At 42.2% G+C, this 18,891-nt stretch overlaps 1 protein-coding gene across 1 annotated transcript in view; it reads left to right on the forward strand.

Moving 5' to 3' along the window:
* The window catches only part of SYCP2L (synaptonemal complex protein 2 like), a 58,375-nt gene that overhangs the window by 2,560 nt on the left and 36,924 nt on the right, over positions 1 to 18,891 (forward strand). The window contains exons 2-10 of the mRNA XM_070361006.1: positions 2,630 to 2,654; positions 4,263 to 4,348; positions 4,449 to 4,537; positions 6,613 to 6,647; positions 8,026 to 8,168; positions 9,809 to 9,861; positions 10,804 to 10,849; positions 13,725 to 13,817; positions 13,917 to 13,977. Of these exons, the coding sequence (XP_070217107.1) occupies positions 2,630 to 2,654; positions 4,263 to 4,348; positions 4,449 to 4,537; positions 6,613 to 6,647; positions 8,026 to 8,168; positions 9,809 to 9,861; positions 10,804 to 10,849; positions 13,725 to 13,817; positions 13,917 to 13,977 (631 nt within the window). The remainder of the gene's footprint in view (positions 1 to 2,629; positions 2,655 to 4,262; positions 4,349 to 4,448; positions 4,538 to 6,612; positions 6,648 to 8,025; positions 8,169 to 9,808; positions 9,862 to 10,803; positions 10,850 to 13,724; positions 13,818 to 13,916; positions 13,978 to 18,891) is intronic.

An 18,891-nucleotide genomic window follows, 5' to 3' on the forward strand; every position in this document is an offset into this window, starting at 1 on the left:
AATGCCACAGCCATAAGTTAACACCTTGTAAAGCATGTAGTGTTAATTTGTGTAGGTTGATATTATCAGAGCGGAGGGGGGTACCAGATTTTATACTTCTAAAGCCCACTGGGCTCACAGGCTCAACATAAAGTGTGCTGGAAGGTGGTTCACCATAGAAGAATTTCCTACAGAGAGAAGCAAGTTTGGCCCTGTACTTGAAGATTCAGGAGGACTGAGTGACTTCTCCTTTGCTATATGTGTCACGAGTAAGAGCTATTGCACCCGTCAATAATTATCTGTCTGATTTCTGGTAATGACACAGCTGTAGGGGCAGCTGGTGTAACAGTTATTACGCTTAATCTTGGCACAGAGATGCCTTCAGAGTGAATTCCTAGTCCAGGTTTTGATCAAATAATGTGGCATTTTGCCCAGCTTTCTAAATCTATACTCAGTGGATTTTGATGAGCTGGGGAGGGGGACAGGATTTGGGGGGATAGTGACAGAAATGTATTTAAAAGCATAGAATTTTGAGCATGAGTATAGGGAGGGAGAAAAAAGTGCCTTAGCAGTGAGTTCTGCTTGTAGAGGAACACTTAAAAAATTTTTTATTAGAGAGTAGCTGATTCACAGTGTCGTGTTAGTTTCAGGTATATAGCCAAGTGGATCAGTTATACGTATATCCACTTGTTAGGATTTCTTTCCCCATGTAGGCCACTAGAGTGTTGAGTAGAGTTCCCTGTACTATACAACAAGTTATTATTTATCTGTTATATATATATATTAATAGTGCCATGTATAGATCAGTCTCAATTTATCCCCTACCCCACTGACCTCTGGGACATTTCTTCCATGGACTGTTGGAGAAAAGTTTGCTTTAGGAGGTGGATGATTCAATCAAATGCAAATATTTGTCTGATTTGAGATAAAAGAAAATCACCTGGAACTTAATAGAGCTTCCAAACCTCACTGTACCTTAGAATTGCCTAAAGAGCTTTGAGACATCATGTGAGGGTCCCATTGCCAGAGATTCTGATTTACTGGGTCTGCAGTGGTCTCACTCATGAGGGCATTTTAAAGCTCCTCAGGATTTCCTAATGTGCAGCCAAGATTGGGAGCTGATGGGCTCATCTGTGGCCTTCGGATGGTACCTCGGGTTCTTGACTCTAAAGTGGAGAGTTTCCAAGGCCCCACTCCTATAAGAGTTTCTCATCACAAACTCATGTCACCAACTTCTTGTTCAACTGATTTCTGATTGTGCATGCCAAGATTTTCTTTCTTTCTTTCTTTTTTTTTATAAGAGTGTCTAGTCTCTGCAAAAAACATCCAAAGATGGCCTTCGCTTTATTGAATAAATATATTCTAGAGAGGTTTATGGGCTTCCCAGGTGGCTCAGAGGTAAAGAATCTGCCTGCCCATGCAGGAGACACGGGTTTGATCCCTGGGTTGGGAAGATCTCCTGGAGAAGGAAATGGCAACCCACTCTAGTATTCTTGCCTGGAGAATTCCATGGACAGAGGAGCCTGGTGTGCTCAGTCTGTGGGGTTGCAAAGAGTTGGAGATGACTGAGCATCTGAGCACACACACAGAGCAGGGAGGTTTATATAAGTTAATTAAAGCACACCAATTCTAGCGATGTAATATGAACTTAGATAGATGTTCCTATGGGGTGGGAGGCAGTGGTGAGGGGTGGGGATCTCCAATTAGCTGGAAGCTTCTGGCAGAAAAAAGGAAGGAAGGTGGTCGGGCCTGTGTCCTGCACTGGCCCACTTCTGGAGAGCTCTCTGGAATCTGCTGTCCTTTGATATTGGATGGCTTGTTTTCTGTAATCTCCGAGGTTACAGGAATGAGGAATTTCTCCTGCGTTCTCTTGGCCACTCACTAGCCCCTTTATAAGGCTTTCTGGTGTGGATGATCCTGGCAAAGTCTCCAGTTCTTGCTGGTATCTGAGAACTTACTGCAGCTCTGTAGTGGTCTGAGTCCATTCTGGAGTGGTCTAGATGAAGACTTCAGGACTAGACCTAATCGAAATGACAGGGAATGGAAAGAGGTCTTTAAAATGATAGAGTTGTGAAATTTTAATGAATGGGGAGTAGTGATTTAGTCCTAGAGGTTGTATAAGTATTTCTTTTATTGTGTACATGGTTTCCTGGTTTGAAAGAACAGTGGGATTTCTGACCATGGCAGACCTAGCCTCAGACACATCTCTGAAGAACGTGACGGAAGACTTTTTTGACACAGCCTTGGTAAGGATAAGGACGGGTGCTTTACTGAGCAGATACCGTTGGTAATTTGCAGGAATCTTCAGGTGGTTTATAAAGCTTGTGTTTTTCCAAGAAGTGGATTTTACTAAAAGACTCGTATTTTATTATTAGAAATGTTATATGAAATAGTAACAAACAGTACGTGTAACCAATGTTATAGAAAAATAAGGTGATTTATTTTCAAATATGTTGTTCACCTGATTGGAGGTAATAGGCTGATTTTAATAAAGTGGATTGAAGGTCAAATAGGATTTCTCTATAATTTTTTTCTATGGTAATTAAAGTCAACTTCTGCCTGTTAGAGAATTATCAGCCTTAATACATTAATGTTACAGTTGATAATGCTTTTAAAAAATAATAGAAGTTTTACTTTTTCTTTTCATTAGATTATTTCCAGAAGTAGTAGTCAAGGTAAGTGTATTATTTACTACTAATTGGCCTTTGACCTCTCATTACTAGAATATTCTTGAATAGAGAAGAATATTTATCTAAATGATATGTAAAAGTGCTGTGGGTTTAACTATTATATTTGGATTAACTGACTGTTTTATGGCAGTCAGATGGTGGTGCTGCAGCGAATTTTGCCATAAAGTGTGCCTCGTTCACCTCTGGTGCATCTTTATTTCGCTGCTTCTACCACCATTTACTTCCCTGGTGGCTCAGACGGTAAAGTGTCTGTCTACAATGTGGCAGACCCAGATTCGATCCCTGGGTTGGGAAGATCTGCTGGAGAAGGAAATGGCAATCCACTCCAGTACTATTGCCTGGAAAATCCCATGGACAGAGGAGTCTGGTAGGCTACAGTCCATGGGGTCGCAAAGAGTCAGACACGACTGAGCGACTTCATTTTTACCACCATTTGATCATTCAGTTCTGGTTGGGGATGGACAGCCACTTTTATCATCCAAACCAGCAAAATTACCTAATACTGATTTAACTTAAAATCAATTCTGTGCCTCTCTCTGTCTTTCAAGAGCACAAAAGGTAGATTATTTGGATGTTAGGGTGATATTGTTCAGCTTAGGCTCACGTTAAAGGTAATTCCACATTTTGAATTATGAAACCATGCATTCAAAGATGGTGGGTTTGGGTGGGGGAGGTAAAGAGGGAGGGGCTAATTTGTGCTAATTTGTGCCATGTATACTTACGGCTAATTCACGATGTTGTATGCCAGAAACCAACACAACACTGTAAAGCAATTATCCTCCACTTCAAAATAAAGAAAACAAAGATGGATAGATATCGGGGACATTTTATGTCCTCTCCCTATTTTCCATCTTTTTCATCCTTTTGAAAAGCTACTACTAAATTCACACTACATTCTGCAGTGAATGTGCTGTGCTGTACTTAGTCGCTCAGTTGTGTCCGACTCTTTGCGACCCCATGGATCATAGTCTGCCAGGCTCCTCTGTCCATGGGATTCTCCAGGCAAGAATCCTGGAGTGGGTTGCCATTCCCATCTCCAGGGTGTCTTCCTGATCCAGGTATCGAACCTGGGTCTTCCCTATTGCAGGCAGATTCTTTACTGTCTGAGCCACCAGGGAAGCCGCCTAAGACTTTCATAAAATACACAAATGTGAGAAATGCATGGAAACAGTGGGAAACTGTGTTCAGGAGCCGCCCTTGCACGTTGCTCACTCTGGATACCAAAGCAGCTTTGCCTGAGATGCAATGATCACAGTCAGACTCTGCAGGCACTGCTGCTGTTTCTCTCCATGGGCGTCCAGGTCATGCAGGACAAGGAAGCCTGGCGTGCTGCAGTTCATGGGGTCGCAGAGAGTCTGACGCGACTTAGCGACTGAACAACAACAAAAGCCCTGCAGATCTACTGTGGCCTGGGGCTTTCTAGAACTTGCAGTAGGCTAGCATGTGTCCCTTATCCAGCCTAGATAGTTTCGGAAACATTTGCTGCCCATGGCTTTTCACCCTTTGCCACTCCTGCTGTGTACAATCATTTCCTTATTCTTTTTTTTTTTTTTTTTTAGCATCAATGTGATTCTTCGAAAATTCTGCTTTCAGGGAAAATTCAGATGTTGAATTCCTTCATATTTACCTTGGGATTTCTAGTGACAGAAGAAGCTGTAAATCCTTTGATCCAACGGGAGGTGAGTTGCTGACAGCAGCTGCCCTGGGCCCCGTGGAGAAGTTTGTGCCTAGTCCTGTCTTTTGTTTCTTCCTCTGAAAACCTTTCCCAACTCCCAACAGGCACTGAGGACCTTGAACGGCATTCTGCAAGCTGTACCTCGGGAAGAGAGAAAACGGCTCCTCTTGTTGGAAGGTCCCTGTCGTCTTATGTACGTGACCTTGACCTGATCTGGTGGTGATGTAGGGGCAAAATCTCTGAACTGTACTACCCCAATCTGTTGTGCTTCCCTGGTAGCTCAGATGGTAAAGAATCTGCCTGCAATGCAGGAGACCTGGGATGGATCCCTGGGTCAGGAAGATCCCCTGGAGAAGGGCATGGCAACCCACTCCAGGATTCTCGTCTGGAGAATCCCATGGACAGAGGAGTCTGATGGGCTACAGTCCATGGGGTCACAAAGAGCCAGACACAACTAGGCAACTAACACACAGGCAGTCTTTGTTCTGTTTAGGTGTTTGCGGTGGTGGTTTTTTTTTTTTTTGGTTCTATCACATTTGTGAGGTGAAATACTTTCTCAGGCTTTAGATTATTTTTCACTGTGAATGTGAACTGAATTAGCAACTCATGGGAGATACAATCCTGGTTTCTCCACTTACACTGGTTGTTCACTGGTTAAGACCACGGTCTTAACTCACTACACCTCAGTCTGCTCACCTGTAAAGTGGAACCAAGATTAATACCTGATTGATAGAGTGCAGGCCGAATCAGGCAATCCATTGAAAGCGATTAGCATATCACCTGGTAGACAGCAGATACTCACAGGTTACCAGCTGTTAGCTGTCCCAGTACAGCAATGCACTTTCCACGGGATGGATTTTGGGGGTTTTGGTGACACACTCACAGTTACATGGTTCCTGGGACATTGAAATTTGGAGGTAAGGTGGTCGTGTTGACCATGGGAAGCAACACTAGTACCTTGTTTAGAGATATCAGCCTGAACCTGTGACTGTGTGCTGAGCACCAGTCAGCATCGGAGACATCATTATGGCCCTCCGTTGTTCACGTGACACGCAGCCATGCCTGCAAGAGGAGGGGATCCAGTTTATCACAGTGTGGGCTTCCCTGGTGGCTCAGATGGTAAAGGATCCACCTGCAATGCAGGAGACATGGGTTCGATCCCTGAGTTGGGAAGATCCCCTGGAGGAGGGCATGGCAACCTACTCCAGTATTCTTGCCTGGAGAATCCCCATGGACAGAGGAGCCTGGTGGGCCACAGTCCATGGGGTCACAAAGAGTCAGACACGACTGAGCAACTATGCACAGCACAGACCTGAAAAAGGTGATTGGTGACTGTGGAGCTCACCGTGTTTGTCTGTTTAACTCTTTGCAGGATAGTGTTTCCTCTGAATTTTTCCTGCTGAGTTTCTTTGAATACGTTAGTTTAATTATTACCCTTAGTCATGTGTTTAGATCTGGAGAGAAGTCGACCTGATGGTCTCTGCTCAGTTTTCAGACTAATGCAATGGTCCTGTCTTAACGTTTGCATGTTCTCATCTGGAATGTTCTGCATTTCTAGTTAAATGTAAAACCTGCAAACATAAAATTAAGTAGAACTCTTGATAAGACCATTCTAAGACTTCTATTAAATTGTGACAAATCCATCCATTTATTATGAGAAACTGAACTATTACAAGATTTCTAAAATCCATTCTTTAGCTTTGGAGTTATGACATTAAAAAAGATCTGCATCACCCTTGTCAGCATTTAATTGAAATTCTTAAATGAACATGAAGTTTGGGAATCTCTGGTGGTTACAGTAATGCGATAACCCCATTACATCTGTAACTTTATCAGTTTTAAAAATTGATTCCAAACAGCAATAGGAAAGACCCACAGCACCTGCTGTATCGTTTCTTCCAGGGTCAAGCTATGTAATAATAATAATAAAGAATATATATCTTCACAGGGTGGTGAGGTGATTATAGAATTCCAGAATCTTAGCATTTGATGAATTGTCTGGAGAGGATCAAACTCATTTATAGAAGAACTAGAATCTCATAATGTGTAGTAGTTCTAGTTTCTCTTTAAAAAAGTATATTTAAGTCAATATATAAATTTGAGACTTTTCCCATAAAAATATGTTCTTGACATTGAGGACATTCTGATAATGAGTTTGAAATACTTAAAAAAAATATACATCTCGGTTTAAAATTTTAATGCCAATGTATTAAAGTTTTACTTATTTATGTTCATCCCAGTAAAATGAAATTTATCTAAATATTTCAGGAAAGACCTTGCAAGGACAATCTTGACTGTGGGTGGTAAGAAGCATTTAGAATTTTAAATATGAGAATATTAAATACTGGACATGGGGGGGTTTAATGAGCATCTTGGAACTATGGGGAATAATGTATGGTCAAATTGAAAATAGGAAGTAGAATTTTATTTTTAATTTATGATTGAAGCATTAAGCATGCTGAAACCATAAAGAATAGTTAATGAATATTCCTTTACTCTCCAATGAAGTGAGTCAAATTTGATCATTTTTCCACATTTGCTTCAAATTCTTTTTTAAGTAAATCAGAGTTACAGGTAAAGGCCCATGTCCAAATTCCCATCCCATTCCCCTCTTTATCTGTAGAGATAATCCTTGACTTGGACTTGTTTTCCATTTTCAAGAATATGTTTATACTTTAATACATATATCCACAAGCAACATACACTGTTATTTTGCAAATTTAAGTTTGCATATCCAGTTGCTATTTGGTTGTTACCTTTAAAATTGTTTAATATTTAAATATGTTGGGATATGTAGTTTTGTTTATCTGCTCTGAAAAACCATAGTTTATCTTGAGATTTTGTTATAGTAGAAATATTTCTTAAGGCTGGGGGGAAAAAATCTCCTTTTTTTTTAATTGAGGTCTAGTTGATGTATAATATTATATAAGTTACAGGTATACAATATAGTAATTCAGAATTTTTAAAGGTTATACCCAGTTTATAGTTACTGTAAAATTCTTTCTGTATTCCCCATGCTGTGCAGTATGTCCTTATAGCTAATTTTATACCCAATACTTTGTACCTCCTACTTCCTCACTCCTATCTTGCCCCTCTCCCCTTCCCTCTTCCCACTGGTAACCACGAATTTGTTCTCTATGTCTATGAGTCTTAGCCATAGTTGGTTTTGAATGTTTTAATATATCTGAAATACAGAATACAGAAGTAACATTTAATTTTTTTAGAAATTGTTTCCTTATTGACCTATTGTTTGGATTTTTCTCCTAAAATTTCTTACAGATGAATTTAAATGATTATTGGGGCTTCCCTGGTGGCTCAGATTGTAAAGAATCTGCCTGCAATGCAGGAGACCTGAGTTTGAACCCTAGGTCGGGAAGATCCTCCAGAGAAGGGAATGGCAACCCACTCTTGTATTCTTGCGTGGAGAATTGCATAGACAGAGGAGCCTGGCGGGCTGCAGTCCATGGGGTTCCAAAGGGTCAGGCACGACTGAGCAACTAACACGTTCACACTTTAAATGATTATAATTGCTCCAGGATACAGCTTGCTGCTTAAAACTAGAAGCCACGTGCTAGTCGTCTAAGCTGGAGCTTCTTAGAGCAAATGCTGGTCTGTGGACCTTGTTGCTGCGTTTGCTTGGTGCCCAGAATCATCCCTGTCTGCCCTGTCTTTAATCTCTAGATTATGACCAGCAGGTGGCTCTTTGTGAAGCATTGTGTAGATTGACGACCAGAAAATCCAGGGAGGACTTTGTCCCTCAGTGGTTTGAAGATGACACCATTGCTAAGGCTTTCAAAGAAATTAACGACCGAGAATTTGAGACGGTGAGATCTATGGTCATGAAAATTCCATTTAATCAATATTCATGAAGCAACTTCTCAGAGCCTTCGTGTATGTTGGGCTTAGGGGAGGGTTTTTTCCTTCGAGTGTGATTGTGTTGGCATTTTGAAGCTTCCTGTTTCCCACTTATGTGAAAATAAGTTGAGGACAATAGAAATAGAGTATGTGTGGAACAAATACCAGCTTAGAGTTAGGACATCTTTATAGGAGACAGCCTGGAGACAGAACTGTGTGAATTTGATGGATCCAGTCAGAGACCATGTCATGGAGCCGGAAGTGACTTTCAACAAACCTTGACAGGTAGGGAGAGTCAGAGAAGAAAAGAATGTGCCTTGCAGAGAGCACCTGGGGTGGTGGTGGAGGCTGAAGCTGGCCTGGGGGCTCTGCTGGCAGAGGAGTATTGTGGGGTGGTTATGACCTGGGCCCTCCAACCTCCGCAATTTGAAGTAAGTGAAAGCCGCTCAGTCGTGTCCAGCTCTTTGCAACCCCATGGTCTATATAGTCCATGGAATTTTCCAGGCCAGAATATTGGAGTGGATAGCCTTTCTCTTTGCCAGGGGATCTTCCCAACCCAGAGTTCGAACCCAAGTCTCCCACATTGCAGGCGGATTCTTTACCAGCTGAGCCACTAGAAAAGCCAATAATTTTTGGTGTCTTTCATGTAACCTGCTTCCCTGGTAGCTCAGTTGGTAAAAAATCTGCTTGCAGTGCAGAAGACCCCAGTTTGATTCCTGGGTCAGGAAGATCCACGGGAGAATGAATAGGCTACCCACTCCAGTCTTCTGGCCTGGAGAATTCCATGCACTGTATAATCCATGGGGTCACAAAGAGTCGGACACGACTGAGTGACTTCACTTTCACTTTTCACTTTCAGTTTTGCAAAACAAAAGTAATTATCTTGTTTCTCAAATCATTTTCCGTCAGAAAAGCAATTTCTTAGTGGAATTGCTTTTAGAGGAAGGCTCACATCCGTGTCCCTTTAGTGCTGAATGTAGACGTGGAGCGTGAGGACTGTTTACCACAACAGACATCCCCTGCCAACAAGAGGGAAAAACGCCTGGATCAGTATTTCTCTAGTTTTAGAATTTGGGGGTTGGCAAGTTTGCCTCCCTAATGGGTTTTGATTAGGAGAACTCTAGACGTATTCTTTATTCTTAGAACCTATAGCAGGAGGGAGATTTCAGGGAGGAGCAGGAGAGAGAACTGCTGATAAGGGAAATTGACAGTGGATAAATACACCAGGATAAACCCCCAGTTGATAAGTTTTATGGGTTTGTGGTTGGCTTGTGCTGGGGAGATGGATGCCCAAGGGTTAGTCAAATATTACAGTCTAGATCATCAGTAAGAGGTATTCCTCTCGTTCACTCTTTTAACCCAGGGAAACATAATTGCACATAAAGTATTCCTCAGCTGGGGGTTCAGAACTTGAGCCTGGAGCCTCCTTTTTCTGATACAAAGTTCTGTTACAGTTATCATGGTTAATAATGAGTCCTTATGGAGTCTTGATGTCACTGGATCCTGAAAATGTAGAAGCAAACACTGGTCTCTGTTATGCTGCAAAGGGTAAAGATATATTGAATATCTTGGTTTGTTTAACAAAAAGTTTGCATTATTTACTTTGAAGGATTGTAGACGGTTTATCAATCACCTAAATGACAGACTTGGTGACCAAAGAAGGTAAGACGTTTCTCTGAGCTTTACTTTATTAACTAGTTCTTTTCTGAATGTCTTTTTAAAATTTTATTTGATTTTTGGTTGCTCTGGGTCTTTGTTTCTGCACGCGGGCTTTCTCTATAATTGCAACAAGCGGGGGCTCCTCCTCATTGCGGTGCACGGGTTTCTCTTGGGGTGGTTTCTCTTGGGGTGGTTTCTCTTGCTGCAGAACGCAGGCCGTGGGGTGCATGGGTTTCTGTAGTTGTGGCTCATGGGCATAGCTGTTCCAAGGCATGCAGGATCTTCCCCAGGCTAGGGATCGAACCTGTGTCTCCTGCATTGGCAGGCAGATTCTTATCCCGTCCTACCAGAGAAATCACTGAATGTCTAATGTTTTTTAAGAAATCTAGAATCTGTTTTATTTTAGGGGAGAATACAGAATACAGAATTTACTGGGCATCACTGGGTTATCCATTGAGTAGAACGCTCAGAAGAGAAGACTCATTGTGCCTAGCGATTCATTAGTGTGTGTGTAAGATGGTTTCATTCAGTCTAACATATTTATTTGTGATTTAGAGCAGTTGTAACATTATATCCTCCAGAGAGATTTTATGAAGAATGATTTCCTGTAGGTCTGAGGATAACTAGAGAAAGACATATTATGGACAGTTAAGTCTTTGAGAAAATATTGGCTAAATTCACTCCTTTCCTTAGGACTCTTGCCAGGCAGCTGGGTTGAGGTGTATATTGTACTGGAAAACCTGGCCTGTAACCTGCCAGGTGGGATGTGAATTTTGCCCACGGTAATAGATCTCCATTTGCAGCTTTGAGAGCCTCTTCCATACTTTGTACCAAGGGACTTAACAGCACACCTAGTTATCCATGCTTGTTTGTAGAATGTCTGTAGCTTGTGTGTGGGGTCCATCCATATTTTATTTTACTTTTTAATTCTGAGATGTTTTGCAGGGTCTATTCATTTCCATGCACTGCTGCTTTTGCTGGTGAGCATGAGGTATGTCTGTCTTTGGGGCTGTGAAGTCGGGTGCTATATAGTGAGATCCATAGGTAGATGTACATCAGGCCAAACTGCTCTCGCTACACAGAAGGGTGTGTGTGTGTTTTTTTTTTAAGAAATCTTGCTTTTCTTCCTAGAGGCCTCAACTCTGAAGCTTATTATTTAAGAGCCCTGCTGTTACTACTTGATAAATGAATTTTTGAGTTTATATACTTTGTTCACAAGGTCAGTTACAGGAACCTTGTCGTACTTTATCCTGGTGATGGGCATCATTGTTCACACCTGGATTGGAGGGAACAGGGCAGGGCCCTTGCTTCTTTCCTTCCAGTAAGTGCCTCCCACTCTGTCCCCAGCAACTGGGGTCACTCTCCTTTCTCTAGGTCATTCTACCTTGTACTTCATAGTCCAAAATTGTGTAGTCTCTTTTCACCCTCTTCTTTGGCTCCTAGAGGAACAAGATCCTTCATGTAAAAGTGCTCCAACCTGCACCATCTCAGGTTTTTTTTTTTGGGTAAAATTTTCAAAGGTCTCTGGACCTGGACTTCACTGAGGTTTCCTGGATCATGTCTCTTAAATGTCTTAGTTAACCCTTTCTTTGTTTTGGGTCTAGCGCGCCCTTCTTGGCCTCTGTGAGCTGAACTGTTAGATCATGACTACATGATAAACTCTTTCTCTCTCGAACTGATTTTGGTAGCTTGGTTCCTGCATCTCAGGTCTGTCTGTTTTTCCTTCTGGTTGTCTGAGGACTCCAGTCCCTGCTTGCTTGCTTCTTTCTAGGACTTCTAAATTTCCATCAGCTTCAGTAGGGGGTCCGTACATTGGCTTTCCACGCCACAGACATATGTTAACACCTTTGCTCAACTCTGTAGCTGTCATTAATAAAAAGTAGACATGCCTGATGCAATGCTGGCCAAGAAATACTGTTTATTGGAGAAGCAAGTGGGAGAATAGTAAGTCTAGTGTTTGTCCCACTTGCTGAGGAATAGAAACTTTATATATGCTTGCTGAGCGTGTCTAACATATCTGGGAAGAAACAAAGGCATTGTTAATGGTTCCTATGAAAAGGGACCTCTGTGAAGTTGGGGGACAAAGAAGGAGATATTTACTCTTTCTATAAGCACCATACACACACATTCACACACATAAGTACTGTACTGTTTTAATCTAGCTTTCTTTCCTTCTTTCTCCTTTCTTTAAGAGCATGTATTTATTTTGTAATACAATCATTTCTTGGTACCTATGGGGGGCCAGGCCCAGGACCCCTTGTGGATGCCAAAATCTGTGGATACCCAAGTCCCTTATCTAAAACAGCTTAGTATTTGCATACAATGAACACACACTCTCCCACATACTTTAAATCACCTCTAGATTACTTACAGTGCCTAACACAGTGCAAATGCTGTGCAAATAGTTGTAAATATTAATACAATCAGATCAGATCAGATCAGATCAGTTGCTCAGTCATGTCCGAGTCTTTGTGACCCCATGAATCGCAGCACGCCAGGCCTCCCTGTCCATCACCAACTCCCGGAGTTCACTGAGACTCACGTCCATTGGGTCAGCGATGCCATCCAGCCATCTCATCCTCTGTTGTCCCCTTCTCCTCCTGCCCCCAATCCCTCCCAGCATCAGAGTCTTTTCCAATGAGTCAACTCTTCGCATGAGGTGGCCAAAGTACTGGAGTTTCAGCTTTAGCATCATTCCTTCCAAAGAAATCCCAGGGTCGATCTCCTTCAGAATGGACTGGTTGGATCTCCTTGCAGTCCAAGGGACTCTCAAGAGTCTTCTCCAACACCACAGTTCAAAAGCATCAATTCTTCGGTGCTCAGCCTTCTTCACAGTCCAACTCTCACATCCATACATGACCACTGGAAAAACCATAGCCTTGACTGGACAGACCTTTGTTGGCAAAGTAATGTCTCTGATTTTGAATATGCTATCTAGGTTGGTCATAACTTTCCTTCCAAGGAGTAAGCATCTTTTAATTTCATGGCTGCAGTCACCATCTGCAGTGATTTTGGAGCCCAGAAAAATAAAGTCTGACACTGTTTCCATTGTTTCCCCATCTAGTTCCCATGAAGTGGTGGGACCGGATGCCATGATCTTCGTTTTCTGAATGTTGAGCTTTAAGCCAACTTTTTCACTCTCCTCTTTCACTTTCATCAAGAGGTTTTTGAGTTCCTCTTCACTTTCTGCCATAAGGGTAGTGTCATCTGCATATCTGAGGTTATTGATATTTTTCCCAGCAATCTTGATTCCAGCTTGTGTTTCTTCCAGTCCAGCGTTTCTCATGATGTACTCTGCATAGAAGTTAATATGTTATGTAAGTAATTGCCAGCATGTGGCAAAAATCAAGGTTTGCTTTTTGGAACTTTCTGAATCAATCCACATTTGTTTGAATGAACCCATGGATACGGAGGAGTGTCTGTAATCAATGAAAATGAGGATAACGTGAAATCTTCAGGTCTTAGCCTTCTTCCAACACGTGGCAAGTTAGACAGCCAACCACCATTTTTATTTGATCACCGCACCTCCTTGCTAGAAGTTCCTATCCATATGCCATGTGGACTGTTACTGCTTTCACAGAGAACTATTTCCTCTGTGACTTGCACTAGAAAAAAAAATGGTGTGGATAGTTATCTGACACATTTAAACATCTGTTGCTAAGTATGGAGTTTTTATAAGTATATAGAGTTTTTTCAGAAGTAGGTGAGCTATTACAGTTGAAACCCTCTTCCTGTTTTGCAGAAGTGAGAGACAATAGGAGACCCTGTAATCTTAAAGTAGGATTGTTCTAGGGAAAGAAGTTCTGTTTTCAGTGGAATTTTCATTTGACTCTTTCACATATTAATGCTGAAATTATATCTTACAGATGAGAAAACCTGCAGATGAAAAATTAGAGAAATTTTGGATCGATTTCAACCTAGGGAGTCAGAGCGTAACTTTTTGTATAAACAATCCTGAGGTAATCATGTTTGATTCCTGTTTAAACCTCAGTGCTTAGAGAATGTTGATATCCAGTGTGTGTTAAGTGCTCATGAATTTCACTTTTTTTTTTTTCAAGAGTGATCTGTGGGACTCAGTAAGACTTTTGAAGGAAGCAGTGATGAATTTCAGCATACTAGGTAAGATGTGCATTCTAAACCACTCCACATTTTACTGCTGAGTGTTATTTCTGTTTACAGTTGCTGTGTATGCTTAGTTAATTCAGGGTGAACTTTGCTTGCACTTGAGGTAGAGGGAGCTGGTGAGTGTGGTGGAAGCCAGGCTGTGCTCAGGGAAGGACTGGTGACTCCTCCAGTCTGTAACGTTGGGGTTCAGTGGCTTGCCTGATTTTCTCACTGTAAAAAATGGCTATAGTTCCTGAACAAATTGAAAATAGAGTCACCATGGGATCCAGCAGTTCCACTTCTGGATTTATATCTGGAAGAATTGAAAGTTGGACTTGAATAGATTTGCATGCCAATGTTCATGGCAGCCTTATTCACAATAGCCAAGAGATGGAAGACACCCAAGTGTTCATCGACCGATGAATGGATAAAGTAGATGTAATCTGTACATACAGTGGACTGTTATTTACCTTATAAAAAAAAAGGAAATTCTGGCACATGCTACAACATAGATGAACCCTAAGGATGTCATGCTAATTAGTAAATGCTAGTCCCCCACTCCAGTACTCTTGCCTGGAAAATCCCATGGGCGGAGGAGCCTGGTAGGCTACAGTCCATGGGGTCGCGAAGAGTTGGACCCGACTGAGCGACTTCACTTTCACTTTTCACTTTCCTGCATTGGAGAAGGAAATGGCAACCCACTCCAATGTTCTTGCCTGGAGAATCCCAGGGACGGGGGAGCCTGGTGGGCTGCCGTCTATGGGGTCGCACAGAGTCAGACACGACTGAAGTGACTTAGCAGTAGCAGTCACAAAAAAGACGAATACTGTATGATTCCACTAAAATGAAGTGTCTGAAGTGAAGTCAAGTTGATGGAGACAGAGAGCAGAATGGTGGTTACCAGGGGCCGTGGGGAGGGGCAAATGGAGAGTTGTTCAGTGGGTGCAGGGTTTCAGATTTGTAAGATGAGATCTTTTCCACAACCACATGAATATACTTAATGCCACTGAACTCTACACTTAAAAAGATTAACAAGGGAAGTGTTATATTTTGTAGCACAGTTTTAAGAAGTGGTTATAGTAAAATGGCCATCTGGGGAGGCCTTACAAATAGCTGTGAAAAGAAGAGAAGCAAAAAGCAAAGGAGAAAAGGAAAGATATAAGCATCTGAATGCACAGTTCCAAAGAATAGCAGGAGAGATAAGAAAGTCTTCCTCAGCGATCAATGCAAAGAAATAGAGGAAAACAATAGAATGGGAAAGACTAGAGATCTCTTCAAGAAAATCAGAGATACCAAGGGAACATTTCATGCAAAGATGGGCTCAATAAAGGACAGAAATGGTATGGACCTAACAGAAGCAGAAGATATTAAGAAGAGGTGGCAAGAATACACAGAAGAACTGTACAAAAAAGAGCTTCACGACCCAGATAATCACGATGGTATGATCACTCACCTAGAGCCAGACATCCTGGAATGTGAAGTCAAGTGGGCCTTAGAAAGCATCACTATGAACAAAGCTAGTGGAGGTGATGGAATTCTAGTTGAGCTATTTCAAATCCTGAAAGATGATGCTGTGAAGGTGCTGCACTCAATATGCCAGCAAATTTGGAAAACTCAACAGTGGCCACAGGACTGGAAAAGGTCAATTTTCATTCCAATCCCAAAGAAGGGCAATGCCAAAGAATGCTCAAACTACCACACAATTGCACTCATCTCACATGTTAGTAAAGTAATGCTCAAAAGTCTCCAAGCCGGGCTTCAGCAATACGTGAACTGTGAACTTCAGATGTTCAAGCTGGTTTTAGAAAAGGCAGAGAAACCAGAGATCAAATTGCCAACATCCACTGGATCATGGAAAAAGCAAGAGAGTTCCAGAAAAACATCTTATTTCTGCTTTCTTGACTATGCCAAAGCCTTTGACTGTGTGGATCACAATAAATTGTGGAAAATTCCCAAAGAGATGGGAATACCAGACCACCTGACCTGCCTCTTGAGAAACCTGTATGCAGGTCAGGAAGCAACAGTTAGAACTGGACATGGAACAACAGACTGGTTCCAAAAGGAAAAGGAGTACGTCAAGGCTGTATATTGTCACCCTGCTTATTTAACTTCTATGCAGAGTACATCATGAGAAATGCTGGGCTGGAAGAAGCACAAGCTGGAATCAAGATTGCCAGGAGAAATATTACTAACCTTAGATATGCAGATGACACCACCCTTATGGCAGAAAGTAAAGAGGAACTAAAGAGCCTCTTGATGAAAGTGAAAGAGGAGAGTGAAAAAGTTGGCTTAAAGCTCAGCATTCAGAAGACGAAGATCATGGCATCTGGTCCCATCACTTCATGGCAAAGAGATGGGGAAACAGTGGAAACAGTGTCAGACTTTATTTTTTTTGGGTCCAAAATCACTGCAGATGGTGATTGCAGCCATAAAATTAAAAGACGCTTATTCCTTGGCAGTAAAGTTATGACCAACCTAGATAGCATATTAAAAAGCAGACATATTACTTTGCCAACAAAGGTCCATCTAGTCAGGGCTATGGTTTTTCCAGTGGTCATGTATAGATGTGAGAGTTGGACTGTGAAGAAAGCTGAGCGCCAAAGAATTGATGATTTTGAACTGTGGTGTTGGAGAAGACTCTTGGGTTTCTTGGACTGCAAGGAGGTCCAATCAGTCCATTCTAAAGGAAATCAGTCTGGGTGTTCTTTGGAAGGAATGATGCTAAAGCTGAAACTCCAGTACTTTGGCCACCTCATGCGAAGAGTTGACTCATTGGAAAAGACTCTGATGCTGGGAGGGATTGGGGGCAGGAGGAGAAGGGGACAACAGAGGATGAGATGGCTGGATGGCATCACCAACTTGATGGACGTGAGTTTGAGTGAACTCCGGAAGTTGGTGATGGACAGGGAGGCCTGGCGTGCTGCAGTTCATGGGGTTTCAAAGAGTCAGACCGACTGAGCGACTGAACTGAACTGAACTGATGGTACCTCCCTTCTGTTTCCCACATATTTGCACTAGCAATTTATGAGTTACAGGGACAATTTCAACATGTATGTAAATATCTGCCCTCTGTCCCCCTCTTCTTAAATCTCCACCACTCACCTTTCTTCTCTGCTTGGTAGGTAGAGTTGAGGGGCATGGAATTGGGGAGTGATTCTTTTCTGGGTGGATAAAAGTAAGGTGCTGGTCTAGTTGAGTATTTCAGATGTAATCACACTTAACCAGGATCCCTGAATTGGGTCTTTAAAAAAATACAAGGATGTTTTGAAAATAACTCCATACACATAATCATTGAAGTAATTGGGTTTACTAAAGAGTTAAAATACTATGCAATTATATGGATGCTATGCTTACTTCACAAAGAATCTAGGGCAGCTTGCCTATTTATACCGAAATAATAGAAATGGAAAATTGAAACCACAGACAAGAAGGACAGTGTCTCTCATGCAGGCTGAATTGAACTTGGCCACCGTGGAGGTTCAGATTAGGGTGAAAAGTGGGACCACGTGTAACTTGATTCTCACCCCACCAGCCCTGGAGAGAGCGGACCCATCCTTCCCAGCTGGAAACTCTCACTGGAGGTTCTCCCAAGGGGCTCCTGAGGGTAAGGTGGACCTCACTCAGCCCCCAGTGTTCCTTGCTGGACTTTCCTAGGTACATAAGTTAACTTCAGTGTTTTGTTAAAGGATAATTTTTGAAAAGGTGACATGGTGACCCTCATAAAAATACATTAATAAAACGTGGATTAAAGGCCCCGTTAATGAGATCATTGGTAAGATGTAGTAACCAGGAAGATGCAAAGAACTACACAAATAGATTTGTAAATAGATGCGTTTGATAAACACAATTTGAGTTTCTATGAACAAGAATCACTTGCGTTATTTAATTTCTTCTGTTAAATATTATTAGAAAAAGAGGGAAGTTGTGGCATGAGGAGGCAGTAGAGGAAGAGGCAGAAGGAGAGCCTTTCACCGTGCAGCTGGGAGAAGGAAAGGGTGGTAAAGACCGCCCATCATTCAGATGCTGATTGCAAGTCAATTACAGGTTGACACCTGTATGCCTGACCACCCGGGTACCACTCAGAGGTTCCCACAAGCTCCTCCTCAGGTTTCATAATTTGCTATAATGGTTCACAGAACTCAGGGAAACATGTTTGTTTACATTTATCAGTTTATTATAGGGGACATACATAATAAAGGATCCAGAGGGTCCACAGTGCAGGGGCCTGCCTTTCTGAGGAGGTCGGCTGCATCACCCTCCTGGAATGTTGGGGTTCACCAGCCCGACGGCTCTGTGAACCCTGAACCCCATAGTTTAGGGATTTTTATGGAAGCTTTATCATGTAGGCATGATCCAATATTAACTCCATCTCTGGCCTTTTCTCCCCTCCCTGAAGGTTGGGAAGATGGAAGTTCCAACCCTCTAACCATTCCTTGGTCTTTCTGGGGACCAGTGTGCATCCTGAAGTTGTCTAGGCTCCTCCAGCCCCCAGTCACCTCATGAACTTACAAAACACACTCATCACTCAGGAGATGCCAAGGGTGTTAGAAGCTCCAGTGTCAGGAACCAAGGTCAAAGACCAAATATGAGAGCAAAAGATGCTTCTAGCACCCCGTTGCTTAAAATGGATTTTAGGAGTTCTGTGTCAGGAACCGAGGTCAAGATCAAATGTATATTTTTTATGGTGACACAGATGGGAAGGAGCAGAAGCCAGCGGTTCTGTAGTCACAGTATATGCTGAGCTGGAAGTGCCCCCTCTCTCTAGGAAAGGGGTTTATAAACATCTCACTAAAAATTTAAATTAAATATAAGTATAAATTAAGAGTAACTCTTTGCAAACCCATGGACTGTAGCCTGCCAGGCTCCTCTGTCCATGAGATTCTCCAGGCAAGAATACTGGAGTGGGTTGCCATGCCCTTCTCCAGGGGA

The sequence above is a fragment of the Bos mutus genome, chromosome 23 (assembly GCF_027580195.1).
Source record: "Bos mutus isolate GX-2022 chromosome 23, NWIPB_WYAK_1.1, whole genome shotgun sequence".
Taxonomy (NCBI): Eukaryota; Metazoa; Chordata; class Mammalia; order Artiodactyla; family Bovidae; genus Bos; species Bos mutus.